This window comes from Rana temporaria, chromosome 1 (genome assembly GCF_905171775.1).
Source record: "Rana temporaria chromosome 1, aRanTem1.1, whole genome shotgun sequence".
Taxonomy (NCBI): Eukaryota; Metazoa; Chordata; class Amphibia; order Anura; family Ranidae; genus Rana; species Rana temporaria.
This window is the reverse complement of record NC_053489.1, coordinates 687,794,423-687,812,556: the sequence shown is the minus strand read 5'-3', so window position 1 is coordinate 687,812,556 and position 18,134 is coordinate 687,794,423. Positions and strand designations below refer to the sequence as shown.

The 18,134-nt window shown below is 47.4% G+C and overlaps 1 protein-coding gene across 2 annotated transcripts in view; it reads right to left on the bottom strand.

Moving 5' to 3' along the window:
- Positions 1–15,653, bottom strand: part of LOC120924727 (killer cell lectin-like receptor subfamily B member 1B allele C) — a 32,176-nt gene extending 16,523 nt beyond the window's left edge. The window contains exons 1-3 of one of the 2 annotated variants that reach the window (XM_040335741.1): positions 14,484–15,653; positions 9,998–10,292; positions 8,768–8,983 (exon numbers count right to left, since the gene is read on the bottom strand). In XM_040335741.1, the coding sequence (XP_040191675.1) occupies positions 8,768–8,983; positions 9,998–10,199 (418 nt within the window). In that variant the 5' untranslated portion in view covers positions 10,200–10,292; positions 14,484–15,653. The remainder of the gene's footprint in view (positions 1–8,767; positions 8,984–9,997; positions 10,293–14,483) is intronic. The other variant, XM_040335742.1, reaches the window with a different exon arrangement.
- Positions 15,654–18,134: the final 2,481 nt, after the last annotated feature.

The window sequence follows — 18,134 nt, the reverse complement described above, 5'->3', positions numbered from 1 at the left end:
GTCCTTCCCTGTGTGGCGCCATCCTCAGTATCTCCAGCAATAGACTAGCTATTCAGCTAATACAAACGTGCAAAAATCATAGTTAGTCAGGTTGAAAAAAGACACAAGTACATTGAGTCCAACCCCCTTGTCCTCAGTGTTGCCTATAAAGTGAATAACTCAACACCAAGTTCCCTATATGGACCCCTTATATATTTGTATATGGTGATCATAGTCCCCCTTATTCTCCTCTTCTCAAGAGTTAATTCAGTTCCTCTAATCTTTCCTCATAGCTGAGCTCCTCCATGCCTCTTATCAGTTTGGTTGCCCTTCTCTGCACTTTCTCCAGTTCCCCGATGTCCTTCTTGAGAACTGGAGCCCAAAACTGAACTGCATATTCCAGATGAGGTCTTACTAATGATTTGTACAGGGGCAAAATTATATCTCTGTCTCTGGAGTCCATACCTCTCTTATACAAGAAAGGACTTTGCTCGCTTTAGAAACCCCAGCTTGGCATTGCATGTTATTATTGAGCTTATGATCTACCAAAACCCCCAGATCCTTCTCCACTACGGATCCCCCCAGATCCTTCTCCACTATGGATCCCCCCAGATCCTTCTCCACTACAGATCCCCCCCAGATCCTTCTTCACTATGATTCCCCCCAGATCCTTCTCCACTACGGATCCCCCCAGATCCTTCTCCACTACGAATCCCCCCCAGATCCTTCTCCACTATGGATCCCCCCAGATCCTTCTCCACTATGGATCCCCCCAGTTGTACTCCCTGCTCGTGTGTCTCTGTGTGCCTGATCAACACATAGCGGGATGCGTAGTGTGCACCTGCAGATAATCTCCCATCAGCAGGAACGGTAGTATATTCGGGGTATGCGTTGTTTTCTGAACAACGCAGAATAAGGATTTGTACTGTCATGGAGAAACTGGAGAAGAACTGACAGATATGCCAATACCTGTTATGGTCGCGCTAATCTGCGCATGTGCATTAGCAATTGGCGTGTAGCGGCGAACGCATGATAGCAACGACTAACATGCGTATGCATATGTGCTAATTACCAGTGTTTTTCTGGCCTATATAAGGACTCCAATTGCTCTCATAAATCGCTGTATTATCGTCAGCTCTATATCCTGTGTTCCTTGCTCCTGTTTTATTACCTGTTACCGACCTGGCTTACACTGAACTGCTCTGGCTTCTCTCCTGGCTCTGAAAGCGGCTTGTTTTACGGACTTGCTCCTTGCCTGTTCCAGATTATCTTCCTGTGTTTGACCCCAGCTATATCACAACTACACCTCCTGCCTCTGCCTGCTCTCCTGTGTTTGACCCCCGGCCTGGCTTTTGACAACGTCTATGCTTATCCACCTGCTAAGATCTGCCAGTACCTCCAGGGAATCATTGGCTGTGACCACCTTCTCTGTTCCGGGGAGTCCACTTCTGGAACCATCAGACAGCTTCATCGGCAGGCAACCCGTGCATCTCTGGGCAGAGAACCCTTTGTCTCCAACTCCAGGGGTACTCTGCTCTCAGCCGCAATGGGGAGCCCTCTCGTCACCTCAGCCTCCAGCCTGGTACGTGACATGTGACAATGGTAAAAACGGGAGCTTTTGAGTTGTTATGGTCAGGGACAGAGTCCATGCAGCTTCTTTTGTTTAGTTGAATACCATGGCTTTCCCAGCATACACACTTTCCCTGCCCAGACATGCCCATAATGCGCCCCGGCCAGGTAGGCCATAACGCCGGGGCGCCGTGATGTGGTCACCCTAAAGGTGGATGCCACACTCGAAGAAAAAGACCCAGAACCAATGGCGTCTGCCTCATAAATATCCCTTCCCAGCATGCACAGCGAGGCCAAACCCTCCTGATTGGCTGCTGGGAAAGAGCACCAAATCCTTGACTCCACTGCTGCCACCTGCAGCACCAGGGTTGGAAGAACACCCCGGCACAACAGAATAAGCCCACAGCACAGCCAAGCTGAGACAGAGACCCTGTTTTGCACATAACAAATTGGATCAGAGTTTAACTACACTCTGATCTCAATCTAAATTTAACTAGCACTGGTACTATAAAGTACCCAGGCACCATGGGCATCCGCTCCATAGGGCAAGAGGGGGCAATTGACCCCCCCTGGAAAATCGAGAAGGTGTTGAAGAGTCTAGCGGATGTGGGCTGTCTGAGCAGTCCCGGGCCGGATGTCACACAGACACAGCGAGCAGAGTGAAGCCACCTCCCCCTCCAGTGTTTGTGTACACAGGGAACCTGCTGTGCCCATGCCGTACTAATGGCTGATCTGAGGTACTGAATGGGATGGGGGGTCCGTCTGTGCTGAAGGGGGAGTTTGTGCTGAATGGGGGTCCATCTGTGCTAAAGGGGGGGGGTCTGTGCAGAATGGGGGGGCTGTGCTGAAGGGGGGTCTATCTGTGCTGAAGGGGGGTCTATCTGTGCTGAAGGGGGGTCTGTAAATTAGCTAGGCTATATTTATATGGGCATGGAGTGAAGCTGAATTATCTCAAGAGCTATTTCACACTGCCAGCTGGCTGCATTATTGGTAAAGCGCCGCTTTACCATCGTTTTAGCTGAGCTATTTGGCCTCTAGCAGGGTGCTTTTAACCCCTGCTAGCGTTTGAAGAAAGGGTTAAATGCGACTGTATTGCCGCTGCGGAAGCGCCCCCCCCCCCCCCTGATAAAATTTCAGCGGATGCCAATGCCAGGCGCTACAGGTGTTTTATAGAAATACCAGCCAAATTAATGTTTGTGAGTTAATTAGTATCTCAGGTGAGCAGATGTTTTGTTTGCTTACTTGCTGAATTAAAGTCCAGGACCAACCTACCCGAAATGTCCCTTCATGTCCCTGTCTTCTCCATGCTTTGCATGATGAGTTTGCCATTAACCAGCCATTTTCAAAATCCCATCAAATTTGCATAAAGTTACCTTTGTTAAAACTCTTCCAATTAGTTAAAAAAAAAAAAAAAACTTGAACACCAAAATAAGTGCAGTGCCCCACTGACAATCATGAACATAGAGCGATACTTTCGCTGGATGCCGCTAAGGCTTTTGATAGTGTGGAGTGGGAGTATCTGTGGAAAGTGCTGGAGAAGTTTAAATTGGGCGAGGATATCATTTCTTGGATTAAGCTACTGTATAAAGCACCAAAAGCGTGTATTCGATTAAACAACACCCTTTCACCCTCCTTTGATTTACATAGGGGAACGAGGCAGGGTTGCCCCCTGTCTCCCCTGCTTTTCGCCCTGGACATAGAGCCCCTGGCGGAGGCTATAAGGGGGAATACAGAAATACAGGGATTCAGGCGGGGAGAACTAGAGGAGAAATTGGCATTATATGCAGATGATGCGCTGCTGTTTCTGGGTGACACGTCTGCATCCCTGATCCATCTTATGGAGTTCATACTTTTGGAACCTTTTCCGGTTTTAAAATTAATTGGGATAAGTCTACCCTTCTTCCACTGGATCCGCTCTCGGGACCTTTGCCGCAGAGTGCTGACCAGATTAAAGTTGTGGATAAATTTAGGTACTATGGTTCACCCTAATTTAGATCAATATATTAAACTGAATGTGGAACCCGTGCTAAAAAAAATTCAGGAAAAAACAACGAGCTGGATCAAGTAGCCGCTGTCCGTTGTAGGGCGCTGTAACCTGATCAAAATTATCTGGAACCCCCAGTTACTCTACGTGCTCCATAATGCTTCTATATGGATCCCCGCCCAAGTGTTTAAGAAATGTAACACTATATACAGAGCACTAATATGGAGGAAACTGGTCCCAAGAATTAAATTAGAAACCTTACAGGAGAAGAAGGACTTGGGAGGCCTAGCAGTACCGAACCCTTTTTTTTATTTTATTGCGGCACAGCTACGACACTTGGCAGGATGGTTGTGCCCGGAACCCTTGGACCCCACCAAAAATATGGTGGGGTCCCAGGTAACCGGAGATAACCTGGTGGAATGTATAGAGGTGGGGGAACTGGGGGCTATGGACCAGTACCCTACATTTATACTCATAGATACAATTTGGAATAAAACTAAACAACACCTACAATTTATGGAATATAGTAGCTGGTCACATATTTGGAGGAATAGTAACTATCCAGAGCTTAATAAATTACAACATTTCCTTGATTGGGAGAGATGGGGAGTAAAATACATCTCACAACTATATGATGGAGGGGTACTTAGGGATTTCCAGTCCCTACGAGAGGAATTTGATCTACCCAATACATTTTTCTTTCAATACCTAGAACTGCGACATGCTATTTTGGAGCAGGCTACAACATCTACATGGGAGCTCACCAGGCCGATAATGCTTATGAAGCTAACTATGGCGCCCTCCAGGAAAGGACAAATCTTGTCCCTGTATAGCGGCCTTCTTGGACACGTCTCTGCGGCGATGACTTTGAAGTGTAGAACTGGCTGGGGGGATGATATAGGATATATTACTGATGAGGAATGGAATACAATACTAGGTAATGTTCCCAAGATAACATTATCATCAACTCAGCAACTAACCCAGCTTTTTATCATCCATTGAACATATCGTACACCTGAAAAGCTGTATAAATGGCATAGAAGGGATGATCCATTTTGCCCCCGATGTCTAGTGGACAACGGGACCCTTGTTCATATGCTTTGGAGGTGTCCGAAGCTGCAGCGCTATTGGGGGGTGGTGGTGGACACTGTTAATAGCATATGGAAAGTTCAACTGCCTATGGACCCTAAAATGTGTTTGTTGGGGTGGTTAGATGAAGAAATGTATATGCCATATACCCTTACTGCTATTCTAAGGTCCCTGTTTTTGGCCAGGAAGCTTATTGCTAGGAAATGGCTGTCTGTAGTGGCCCCCACACACACAGAGTGGATAATATCGGTAAAGGATTCTCTTTTTAGGGAACAACTTACATATAAACACAGGGGTAACTTGGGGAAGTTCGAGAATATATGGGGTCCATGGCTGAATACCCCAGGGATGGCACCACCACGTCTGATCCAAAGTAGAACCCCAGAAGATAGAGCTGCAGCGGCTACTAGGCCGGTGTAGAATAAACAGGCTGGAAGGGTAGTTGGAAATAAGAAAAGGGGAAAGAAAAGGGGGGGAAGGAAAATGTATGAAGGGTACATCCATAGTTGCCAACATTTGAAAAAAATTTCCAGGGACACTTTGCAGCACAGCTATTAATTAATTACCACACTCACTTCCCCGAAGCTCCACCCACTCCGCATAATCGTCGCCTACTTATCAGATTATAGGGTCTACTCAATAAAGAGAGAATTACAGGCAGGCACACACACCATACATTATATCTGTGCTCCATTAAGCTTTAATGGTTATGATGCTTAAAGTGATAGTTTAACGTATTTATCTTTTACAGAGAAAGATAGCATAGATGGCGTTATTCTGCATTGCGCTGTATAATGTACTATTGCTGGGATTTGTAGTCCTCTATAGCTGGTGGTATTCTCCATTACGCTGTATAATGATTATACTGCGCAATGCAGATTACCACTGACCAGTTATAGAGGAACTACAAATCCCAGCAATAATACATTATACAGCACAATGGAGAATACCAGCAGCAGCTAGAGAGGAACAACAAATCCCAGCAATACATTATATAAAATGCAATGCAGAATACCAGCAGTTACAGAGGACTACAAATCCCAGCAATAATACATTATACAGGTTGCTTAATATATTATTGCAGGGATTTGGTGTTTATTTTTAAACAGGAAACTTTAAAACAGGTCCCCCTTACCTGTTTCTGAACCCTTGTAAGTCACGGCGGCGGCTCTGCGGGGGCGTGTGTCTGGCCTGTGTGGTGAGCGCGGCGTGGTCTGGGCTCGTCCTTCAGATGTCGCCCGCAGCGGCAGCCCACACACACTGCTGCCCCCCAGGACAAACCCCCGCCCCTCCATTAGTACAGACCCCCCTCAGGACAAACCACCCCCCTTCATTAGTAGAAACCCCCCCAGACAAACCACCCACCCTGCATTAGTACAGACTCCGCCCCCTCCATTAGTACAGACTCCGCCCCCTCCATTAGTATAGACTCATCCGCCCATCCGTACAGACTCTCTCCCCCCCCCCCCCCCTTCATTAGTATAGACTTCCTTCATTAGCAAAATAATATAAATGTCACCGGCACAAGAGAGAGTTGATATTAACGATCTACTGCAGTACTATATGCACCTCCAAAAGGAAGTGAAAAAGTATGTACCAAAAAATTTTACTGCGCTGATTTACTCAAAAAACATTTTTAAACATACTGTAAAATATATTAAATTTGATTAAATCCGGTGAAAGTGTTGGAACAATGTGAACAGTGTGCAAATATATCCTTAATAAATATTAGGTTACGTGCAAAATAAGCATAAGAAAAATGTGCAAATATGCCCTATTCTTAAATTATGTACAAAAAATGTGCAAAATAATATATATATCTATATATATAAATATGTGTAAAATCACCCTCTTCAAATGCTGGGATGCAACCACCAAAATACAAAAATATGAAAATATAATGGCAAATATTAACATGCAATGTGCAATAAACCCTTATAAAGTTTCCTTTATAAGGGTTTATTGCATGTTAATATTTACTATTATATTTTCATATTTTGGTGGTTGCATCCCAGCATTTGAAGAGGGTGATTTTACACATATGTATATATATATATATATATATATATATATATTATTTTGCACATTTGTTGTACATAATTTAGGAATAGGGCAACACTTTCACCGGATTTAATCGAATTTATTATATTTTTCAGTATGTTTAAAAATATTTTTTGAGTAAATCGGCGCACTACCGCAGTAAACATTTTTGGTGCATTCCTTCATTAGGAGACAATGACATCCCCCCCTCGCCCTCCTACAGAGCGAGTGCGACAACCCCACCTGGGCGGGAGCTGGAGACGAGAGCCTGAGAGGAATGTGTGGAGCCGTCGCCGCGCCGCCCGGGTGGAGAAGAATATTGTGACACGGCGTCGCGTCGGTGACTGGCTGGCGGTGAGAGCGGCTCTCACAGTGACAGGTTTAGAAAGACTCATACGCCGACAAGGAGAGGAGGAGGAGGAGGGAGGGCAGCAGTGAGCACTCTGGCGCTTGAGCGCCCTCACTTCTGTGGCGCCTGGGTGAACTGCACCCTGCGCAAACCCTCGGATCTGCTCTGAGTTTCCGCCCTCTTCCCCTGGTCGGCGCTGGCGCCGTAAGGCAAGTGTCGGCCCTGCTGAGACCCAGAAGCCGCACCTGCCTTCCCCACTAGCCGGGACAAGTCCCGGCAGGCTAAATTAGCCGGGACTAGGTCCTATTTAACGGGACTGTCCCTTTAAAAACGGGACAGTTGGCAAGTATGGTACATCTAAGGTTATTAGACATAATGCACCTAATATAGTGCTGAAGAATATAGAGGTGCTGAATGGATATGCCGTATTTTCCAGCGTATAAGACGACTTTCTAACCCCTTAAAATCTTCTTAAAAGTCGGGGGTCGTCTTATACGCCGGTAACCTAACATCTTACCTTACCAGAATCGCGGCCGTACGATTTTTCAAAAGCCGCGCCTCCGACGTCTTCCGTTCCGTGATAGGCGGAAACAATCAGCTTCCCAGGAGGCACTGTGTTCAGTGTCCGCCTATCACGGAGGGCCTCTCGTCCTGTGTTTAGTGTCCGCCTATCACGGAGGCCCTCTCGTCCTCGGACGAGAGGGCCTCCGTGATGGGCGAACACTCAACACAGTGCCTCCTGGGAAGCTGAATGTTCTGCCTATCACGGAACAGAAGATGTCGGAGGCGCGGCTTTTAAAAAATCGTACGGCCGCGATTCTGGTAAGGTAAGATGTTAGGTTACACGGCCGCGATTTGCATGGGATAAGGTAAGGGCACGGTCTGGTCATGTAATGGGGCAGGTCTGGTCATGTAATGGGGCACGGTCTGGTCATGTAATGGGGCACAGTCTGGTCATGTAATGGGGCACAGTCTGGTCATGTAATGGGGCACAGTCTGGCATTTAATGGGGCACAGTCTGGCATGTAATGGGGCACAGTCTGGCATGTAATGGGGAACAGTCTGGCATGTAGTGGCATAGTCTGGCATGTAATGGTGGCAGGTCTGGTCATGTAATGGGGCACGGTCTGGTCATGTAATGGGGCACAGTCTGGTCATGTAATGGGGCACAGTCTGGTCATGTAATGGGGCACAGTCTGGCATTTAATGGGGCACAGTCTGGCATGTAATGGGGCACAGTCTGGCATGTAGTGGCATAGTCTGGCATGTAATGGTGGCACCGTGAGGCGAGGCATGACTAGTAGGAAAGGGGGTAGTCTTATACGGTGAGTATATCCCAAAACCAACATTTTGGCTGGAAAATTAGGGGGTCGTCTTATACGCCGAGTCGTCTTATACGCCGGAAAATACGGTATGTGCTCTTGAAGATACACGAAACTGGTAGTGCAATATAACATGCAATATTTTGAATTGTATTTTAAAGAAAAAAGATTATATTAAATCAAGTATGTTTTGTATGTCAAAAACTCAATAAAAAATTATCTGATTAAAAAAAAAGAAGTGCAGTGAGAAATCTGCAAAAAATGGGTTTGTGATAAATTGAATTATAATTTCTGAAATGAGTTATGAGAGCCAGCAGCAATCGACTATCCACGATTGGGTTATATTTACAGCCCAAGGTCTCTGTATTTTTACCCAATAGCCTCTTTCAATATAGACAGTATATACAATAGCCCCACCCCTGAGGATTTCTTTACCTGAGACTCTGAGAAATACCAATACTGACTGCAGAGTGGCGCACATCAACAGCAATGCCATGAGCAGCGCAGGGACAAGGCAACTACTGCAGGATACTCCCGGGGCCACATTCTTATCTCTGGATGATATAGGGCCCACATGTGCAAAATGACATTCCTTTGGAGCCTCCTGGTGGCAGCTGGATACATCAGGGGTCACATGCCCAGACGAAGGTCCTGGAAATACACAGAGAACACAGAACAGAGAATGATGGTCATGATACATTCTGAGCAGTGTTTATGTTAGGTTATGGGTCTCTTTAAACCAGGGCCAGACTTACCACAGGGCTTGACTGGGCTCAAGTCCATGGGCCCCGCCCAATAGGGGGCCCCGGCGCGCCGCCCGTAAGCTCGCCAGAAGCAGTCTGGGTCACTGGGTAGTCAGTGGCAATGGTACTGTCCGTACGGATCCCTTCCTGTTTCCCCTTCCCTGCGGCTCTGCCACTGCCAGCGTCGGCGTCGCAGCCAGTCACTGGCAGGTGCGACCATCGGCCGTGCCTGTGTGTCTCCACGGAGGACTGTCTGTCTCAGACTCAGTCAAGTCCGCGTTCTGTGGGGGCTGGGGGCGCCATCCAACCCGGCGTGACTCAGAGCAAGCTGCTCATCACCCGACGGCGGGACTCACTCTGTACTAACACCAGCAGTTAAGGTAAGGTCTGTGACTGACTGTCACAGACCACCAGTCACAGACTATTGACTAGTGCAACTTTATGATTATTGCCCCTCGCCTCAGCCCTCACTAAATGCAAGGTGCAAGTGCAACTTTCTGGTCACCGGGGTCACCCGTACTGATAATCACTATACATAGAGTACCTGCATTGAAATCCTTAATGTAGTATTGCTCATTCACGTTTATTGTAAACTTTCAACGCTAGGGGTTAGAGGCATGCTGTAAAACCTCCAGCCGTAGTAGTTCAACGCATTCCTATATGTGAGAGACATGATGTAGTGAACCCCCAAACTCCTGGTCTCTGATTGGAGTGATGCCTGGGGTCCAGTACTGAAATTTCACATAGCATAGAGTCGTGCATTTAAATCTTTCCCTAACCGCAGTTGTAGTTCACTCTCGTTCACCGGAGTTTGTGACAATTGGTCACTCTGGGTTTGGACACATCATTGTCCCCCACAATAAAATAGCTCTAAGTGTATTGTACCCACAATGTTCTCCCTCATGATCCCTCCCCGGGTTACCTGCTTTCTGAGCGCTCCTCCAGGCAGACTCGGTATTCTCCTCCATGGTGTCTTTCCTCCAGGCAGACTCGGCATTCTCCTCCATGGTGTCTTTCCTCCAGGCAGACTCTGCATCCTCCTCCATGGTGTCTTTCCTCCAGGCAGACTCGGCATTCTCCTCCATGGTGTCTTTCCTCCAGGCAGACTCTGCATCCTCCTCCATGGTGTCTCTGCAGCCGGACAGACTCTGTTCTGTGGTCTCTCCAGCTGAAGTGGAAGAGGTAGTGAGATCTGAGAGCTCCTCTGTGTCTGTAGACTGTGGTCAGCCGTGTACAGGAAAGGTAAAAACAAGAGTGTGAAGTCTATTAGAGACCATGGGGGCTGATTTCCTAAAGACAGGCCTGGAGCTATAAGGGGTATTGAACTAAACACAGGTCCTACATGACTGGGTGGAGGGGGAACCAGGGTGTGTGAAATGAATTGGTTCAAATATAAATAAGGTAGCGGCTTCTGGATTGGTCAGAAAAAGTGGGCTGATTGGGAGGAGCATGGGAGGACAGTCTGCGGGGGGGGGGGGGGAGTAAGGCAGGCGGTTCGAATATCAACCCGTTCAGCAGGAACCGGCTGAGATTCAAACTGTATATGGGCAGACTGAATGTACCAAGTTGAAATTGGCAGTTTGGGGTTCAGTAAGGTGGTTTCAAATTGGTGTTTTTTGGAAAAACAGTGGGGACACGTCTTCGTTATGATGTCCTCTCGTTGGTCTAGTCAACTCATAATGAGGGGTGTGTATAATAATAAGGGGGCGCCCCCTTATTATTATACACGCTCCCACATTGTCAAAGTTGTTTTCACACTACTTTAGGGGAGCAGCTTCTTTAATATATTTATATTTGTATTACCATAGCGCAGAGTTCTTTATTAGTTCAACTCATAATGACCAGTTAGTTGCAGATCAGTATGTGATAAAATGCACTGCTCAAAAAAATTTAAGGAACACTTTTGAATCAGAACTCCTGGGATATTGATCTGGTCAGTTAAGTAGCAGAGGGGGAGGGGTGTATACAGAGGGGGAGGGGTGTATACAGAGGGGGTTGTTAATCATTTTCAGCTTAAAATTAACAACAGGTGCACTAGATGGGCAACAATGAGACAACCTCCAAAACAGGAATGTTTTTTTCAGGTGGAGGTGTCTGACATTTTATTCCCTACTCATCTTTTCTGACTGTTTTTCACTAGTTTTGCATTTGGCTAGGGTCAGTGTCACTACTGGTAGCACGAGGCGATACTTGGACCCTACAGGGTCAGTGTCACTACTGGTAGCACAAGGCGATACTTGGACCCTATAGGGTCAGTGTCACTACTGGTAGCACAAGGCGATACTTGGACCCTATAGGGTCAGTGTCACTACTGGTAGCACGAGGCGATACTTGGACCCTATAGGGTCAGTGTCACTACTGGTAGCACGAGGCGATACTTGGACCCTATAGGGTCAGGGTCAATACTGGTAGCACGAGGCGATACTTGGACCCTATAGGGTCAGGGTCAATACTGGTAGCACAAGGCGATACTTGGACCCTATAAAGGTTGCACAGGCAGTCCAACTCCTCCAGGATGGCACATTAATACGTGTCATTGCCAGAAGGTTTGCCGTGTCTCCCAGCACAGTCTCAGGAGCATGGAGGAGATTCAAGGAGACAGGCAGTTACTCTAGGAGAGCTGGACAGAGCCGTAGAAGGTCCTTAACCCATCAGCAGTACTGATATCTGCTCCTTTGTGCAAGGAGGAACAGGATGAGCACTGCCAGAGCCCTACAAAATGACCTCCAGCAGGCCACTGGTGTGAATGTCTCTGACCAAACATTTAGAAACAGACCTGATGGGGGTGGGCTGAGGGCCCGACGTCCTCTAGTGTGCTCTGTGCTCACTGCCGGACACTGTGGAACTCGATTTGCATTTTCCATTAAACACCAGAATTGTCAGGTCCGCCACTGGTGCCCCATGCTTTTCACAGATGAGAGCAGGTTCACCCTGAGCGTATGTGACAGACGTAAAAGGGTCTGGAGAAGCCACAGGGAACTTTATGCTGCCTGTAACATGGTTCAGCGTGACCGGTTTGGTGGTGGGTCAGTGATGGTCTGGGGAGGCATTTCCATGGAGGGACGCACAGACCTCTACAGGCTACACAATGGCTCCCTGACTGCCATCAGGTATCGGGATGAAATCCTTGGACCCATTGTCAGACCCTACCCTGGTGCAGTGGGTCCTGGGTTCCTCCTGGTGCATGACAATGCCCGGCCTCATGTGGCGAGAGCATGCAGCCAGTTCCTGGAGGATGAAGAAATTGATATCATTGAATGACCCCCCACGCTCACCTGACCTAAATCCAAAAGAACACCCCGGGGACATTATGATATCCATCCGGTGCCGCCAGGTTGCACCTCAGTCTGTTCAGGAGTTCAGTGATGCTCTGGTCCAGATCCAGGAGGAAATTAGGAGCATGCCCTGATGTTGTCAGACCTGCATACAAGCACTTGGGGGGGCCACACAAACTACCGAAGACCGTTTTGAGTTGTTGCAATGAAATTTTTTGCAAAATGGACTCGCTTGCTGCATAATTTTTTCACTTTGATTTCCGGGGTGTCTTTGAATTCAGCCCTCTGTAGGTGGAGAATTTTAATTTCCATCAAATGATGTGCCATCCTTTCATCCCTAACACATTACCCAATCCATACCAGTATAGATCCCAACACTTTACCCAGTTCATACCAGTATAGATCCCAACACATTACCCAGTCCATACCAGTATAGATCCCAACACATTACCCAGTCCATACCAGTATAGATCCCAACACATTACCCAGTCCATACCAGTATAGATATCCAGCTTGATATTTTTGCCCATTGAGATCTGATATGTTTTCAAAGTGTTCCTTTAATTTTTTTGAGCAGTGTATATAAGGACCAAAGGACAGTGATCAGATACTAAAAGATGATAATAATAATAACTTTGTGAAAATGTTATGTATAAAAAAAGATTATCACATGACTGGAGCAGCTTCAGTGTAAATTGATGTAAACAATTGATAAATAATAAAGAATAGACCACGCTAAATGCTACATACAACAAAGTAAATAATGAAACACTAAAATAAATAATAAAACACAAAAAAACACTAAAAAACAACAACCGATGGAAAAAAAATACCCAGTGAAAAAAGAGCTTGTGCTGTTGGAACAGTATTGAAGGTCTCTGTCAGGGAAATGGCCGTGGAAGTACTGGCAATCTTGCCAGTAGAAGAAATGGCCGAAGTCTGTGTCAGGGAAATGGCCGTGGAAGTACTGGCAATCCTGCCAGTAGAAGAAATAGTCAAAGGCTGTGTCAGGGAAATAGGCGTGGAAGTATTAGCAATCTTGCCAGTAGAAGAAATGGCTGCCAGAGGCACATCATGTGACAGGTGGATCCCCCTGCTGGCCTATAAAAGGCTGCCACTGTCTAACCCAAGTTGCTGGATTGTCGTCAGCTTCCTGTGTCTGTTTACCTTGTAACTCCTGGCTTGACCTCTGCTTTTGGCTTGACCTTGGCATGGCTGACTATTCTTCGATCCACTGACCACTGTTTATGACCCGGCTTGCTCCTGTTTGCTCTTGGACTGTCTCCTGGTATATGACCTCTGGCCTGGCTGCGAACCCTGCTCCCGGTTTATCCTGCATACGCCTACTCAGGACTTCTTCTTGCACGGCTACTGACATCGCTACCCAGCGCACCCCAGCTACATTCTGCTTAACAGCCTGTTGCAGCACAACTGGCAACCCGTGCACCCAGGGGCGGACTGACAACTCATGGGGCCCCCGGGCAACAGAAGAGTATGGGGCCCCTCTGGCTTACAGATGGCCACCACGCCAGGAGGTAGTGCAGAGGCGGGCAGCTAAAATCTTGGGATATTCACATTAAAAGCATGTCATTTTCGCACATATCAGGGACAGATCTAAAAAAAAACACAGATTTTTACATACTGTCCCTGGTTTTACTGAGCCTGGCAACCCGGATGGGGCCCCCTAGTGGCATGGGGCCCTCGGGCAGTGCCCGAGTGACTCAATGGTCAGTCCGCCCCTGCGTGCACCTTTGAGCAACCGTATCCACTGTATCACTCCCAGGGGAACGCTGCACTTAGCCGCAAGGAGTGCCCTCTCTGCCACTCGGCCTCACATCAGAGACTTGACAGTCTCATACACAGTGCTGTGACTTGAAATATGGATGAAAAACTCCTTTTTCTTATATGCTTAAATAGGGTGCCCCCCTAATAGATGTGCACTCACCCTTTGGATTGGACCAACTATCACTAGTTAGGTCAAATGCATTCATGGGGTGACCCCTGTGGGTAGTCTCTGGACCGGTGGTTGGATATGGTAAATAATCCTCATGTGGATAGATATAATAGAAAAAGCCTCATTGTACCGTTTAAAAAACTTTATTCCAAAAGATTAAAAGAAAGTGTTGAACTCACAAGTAAGAGTGCCTGATATCCTGGCCCCCGGAGTGAACAGCAGGTTAAAAAGTCATCAGTGAAAACTGCCCGATCAATACTTGAAGCCGCTGTCGCGGTGAGGGCTCAATTTCTGGGTTTTGGATGTCTAGGCGGAAGTGTGTCACGATCACATGACTCAACCTCTATGCATTTCGACCTATCAGATTGGCTGTCTTCAGGAAGTTGCAATTCCACCATTTTGGTTGAGGGCATAAATACCCTCAACCCGAATCACATGTCAAAACGTATCCAATAGTGTTGCTTTGCCTGCTATTTACCTGGGAGTGCTCACAATCGAATTACATATGCATTGGTTGGCAGTATATTAAACTAAACAAACGGAAGATATAATTAAAAAATATATAATAAAATATTAAAATTGTTATAAAATGGTGGGAAAAGTATTCAGGAACTCCCGGTATGAAAAATGCATATATACAAATATTATAAACAATGTAAAAAGCAATAGTTGCAGCGACATCTAGTGGTGGACATCTAAACTGATATTCCATCCATGCCAACGTATTAGTCAGCATGGAAGCTGTCCGGGACGCAAATGACATGCTCCCTGTCTGGTAACCCACTAGGTGGCCCCCTACTGGCCATATGTTGTAACTATCCAAAATGGGGTGGGGTAAAAAAAAGATTTTTTTTAATGAAAAAATTAGGGGAAAAAGGAAAGAGTCTAATAATTGGTGATAAAGCAATTAAGGTCCAGCTCAATATTTAACCCTTGAGGGGTAAGAGTCTGGAGCTCAAAGATCCACCTAGATTGTGGGAGATATGTTTTTTCATGTCTGAACCCCATCCAATGCCTATCCACGTGATCAATAGCGTAGAAAGACAAAGAAGAGGGGTCACGACCATGGACAAAAAGAAAATGGTTAGATACGCTGTGCTTAGGAAAACCATTGCGTATGTTGGCAATGTGTTCTCCAACACGTATAGCCAAAGTCCAGGATGTGCGTCCCACGTTTTGGAACCCACACCTGCATTCCAGCACCTAGGTGACAGGCCTGGTATGGCATGTAATAAAGCTTTTTGTGGGATATTCTTTGTGAGTTTGGTTTGATATAAAATTAGTACGTTTCCTAGGTGCTGCCAAGGGCCCGGATTCACAAAGCACTTACGCCAACGTATAACAAGTTACGCCGACGTAAGTGAAAATGTGCGCCGTCGTATCTGTGTGCAAGACCCACAAACAGAGATGCGCCTAAAACCAGGCTATACCCCGCCGACGTATCTTGCTTACACCGGCGTAGGGTGGGCGCACATTTAGACTGGGCGCATGGTGCCGCTCCCATTGATTAGTCATTCAAATATGCAAATGAGGGAAATACGGCGATTCACGAGCCTGCATGCGCCCGACGCAGGCTACGCGAGGTTGTACGTCCGGCGTAAAGTTAAGCCCCATAAAGGAGGTGTAACCCAGCAGCAGACATGTAAAGGCCAAGCCGGCGTATTTTACGTTGGACGTGTGTCTGGCTGGGCGTGGGTTACGTTCATGGCGTACGCAGTGATCCGGCATATCTTAGGCAGTTGTTACAACGTGGTTGTGAGCATGCGCAAGGGGATGAGTCCACGTCACGGCGCATGCACAGTTCGCTAAACGTACTTGTCTGGCGCTCGGACCATCATTTGCATGGGGTCACGCCTCATTTGCATGGGTTTGCATGGGTCAAGCCCACCTATGCCGGACTGCGCTTTCGAAACCTACACCACGCCGACGCAGCATTGGGAGCACTGGCTTCCTGAATTCCATGCTTGCCTCTCTGCGCTGCGTCGGCGTGGCGTACAGCGTTTGCGTTACGGCGGCATATTGTGCGCCCAACTCTCTGTGAATCCAGGCCAAGGTGTTCCTGCAAGGTAGGCACCTGCCACATCTATAAAAACCTTTCAAATCAAACATGGTGGTTTTTGGTCGATTAGGGGGGATCAGGTATATTTTTGACTAATTTAGTTTGAAGCCCAGGGGCCCTGCGATAGATAAACTTGAGTCTGCTTGGTAAAATTTCTCTCAGTGTGGGGTCTTTTTGTAAAATGGGGCAGTACTTTTTAAAAAATTTCTCAAGATGTTTGTACTGTTTATTAAAACCTGTTATAAAGGTAATGTCGCATGTTTTTTTCTTGTTTTGCTTTGGATTCTAGAAGGGTCTCTCTATCTAATCGTCCCACTGACTCTCTGGGAGCCATTAGTTTGTCACGGGCGTACCCAGGCCCAGATTTATTCACTTTGCCACCCCAAGGCCGGGTCCTTCAATGCTGCCCCCCCCGCCAAAAAATCCCTGAAAGTCCCCCAACCTGTGCCCATCATTGCCGCCTCACTGTGCCCATCATTGCCGCCTCACCATTATTGCAGCCTCACCATCACTGCCACCTTACTGTGCCCTCATTGCAGCCTCCCTCACCATCATTGCTGCCTTACTGTGCCCTCATTGCAGCCCCCCCTCACCATCATTACAGCCCCCCTCACCATCATTAAAGCCCCCTCACCATCATTGCAGCCTTACTGTGCCAAACAAAATGCAAAAATGCCATCGGGCATCTCCTGCTGTGTCACAGAGCTCACTGTGAAAAGTTTGGGCACGCTGTTATAAAAGTCCCGCCCTCTATCCTCTATCACACGAGCTGGTCTAGGAGGAGGGCTAGACTTTTATCACTGCGCGTCCAAACTTTTCACAGTGAGCTCCGTGACACAGCAGTCTCCCACTGTTTCTTACAACCGGTTCCACCCCTGCACCCGCTGCCTGGCCTCGGTGGCCTTGTCGGGAATCCGGCCCTCGGCGTACCCTTTGTCCAAAAAACATTGAATTAGCACATCAGCCTGGTCTATGTAGTCTTTGAATACTGACCGATTTCTGCATATGCAGATAAATTGTCCATTTGGGATAGCAGTCTTCCATTGTGGGTGGTGGCAAGGGCCGGATTCCCGACAAGGCCACCGAGGCCAGGCCTGGGGGGGGGGGGGCAGTGGGTGCAGGGGTGGCGCCAGTTGTAACACACAGCGGGAGACTGCTGTGTCATGGAGCTCACTGTGAAAAGTTTGGGTGCGCTGTGATAAAAGTCCCGCCCTTCTCCTAGACCCCGCTCATCCTGTATCTGCTCACTACGCTAGCACTTGCTAAGTGCTTTCATTGTAAGTGTGTTTTATTCATTTAATAAATGTTGTTTACTGTACGGAGAGCACTATGGTCTTTATCATCTATCTTTACATGCCACTTGTCCTACTGAGAGAATTCCACGGCCTGTGACATTATTGCACACTCCATTAAGGATCCAGTGTATCATCCATTATACCCGCAAGGGATTGCTGTATTGACTAGAGGTCGACCGATATATTGGCAGGCCGATATATCGGCCGATATTTGGCCTGTTTTGGAGAAATCGGCATCGGCCGATTTTTATCCAAATTAGGCCGATATTTAACATGGCCGCTAGCGGTGCCATGGATCCGGAGCTAGGCCGAAGCCGCGGCCTTTCCTGACGCTGTGACCTCGGCGGCAATCCGCGGATTGCCGCCGCAGTCACAGCATCAGGAAAGGCCGTGGCTTCGGCCTAGCTCTGGAGCCGCGGCCATCTTGGTACACCCAGCATGGCAGCCCTCCTCTCTGTTTACACCCACAGAGGATG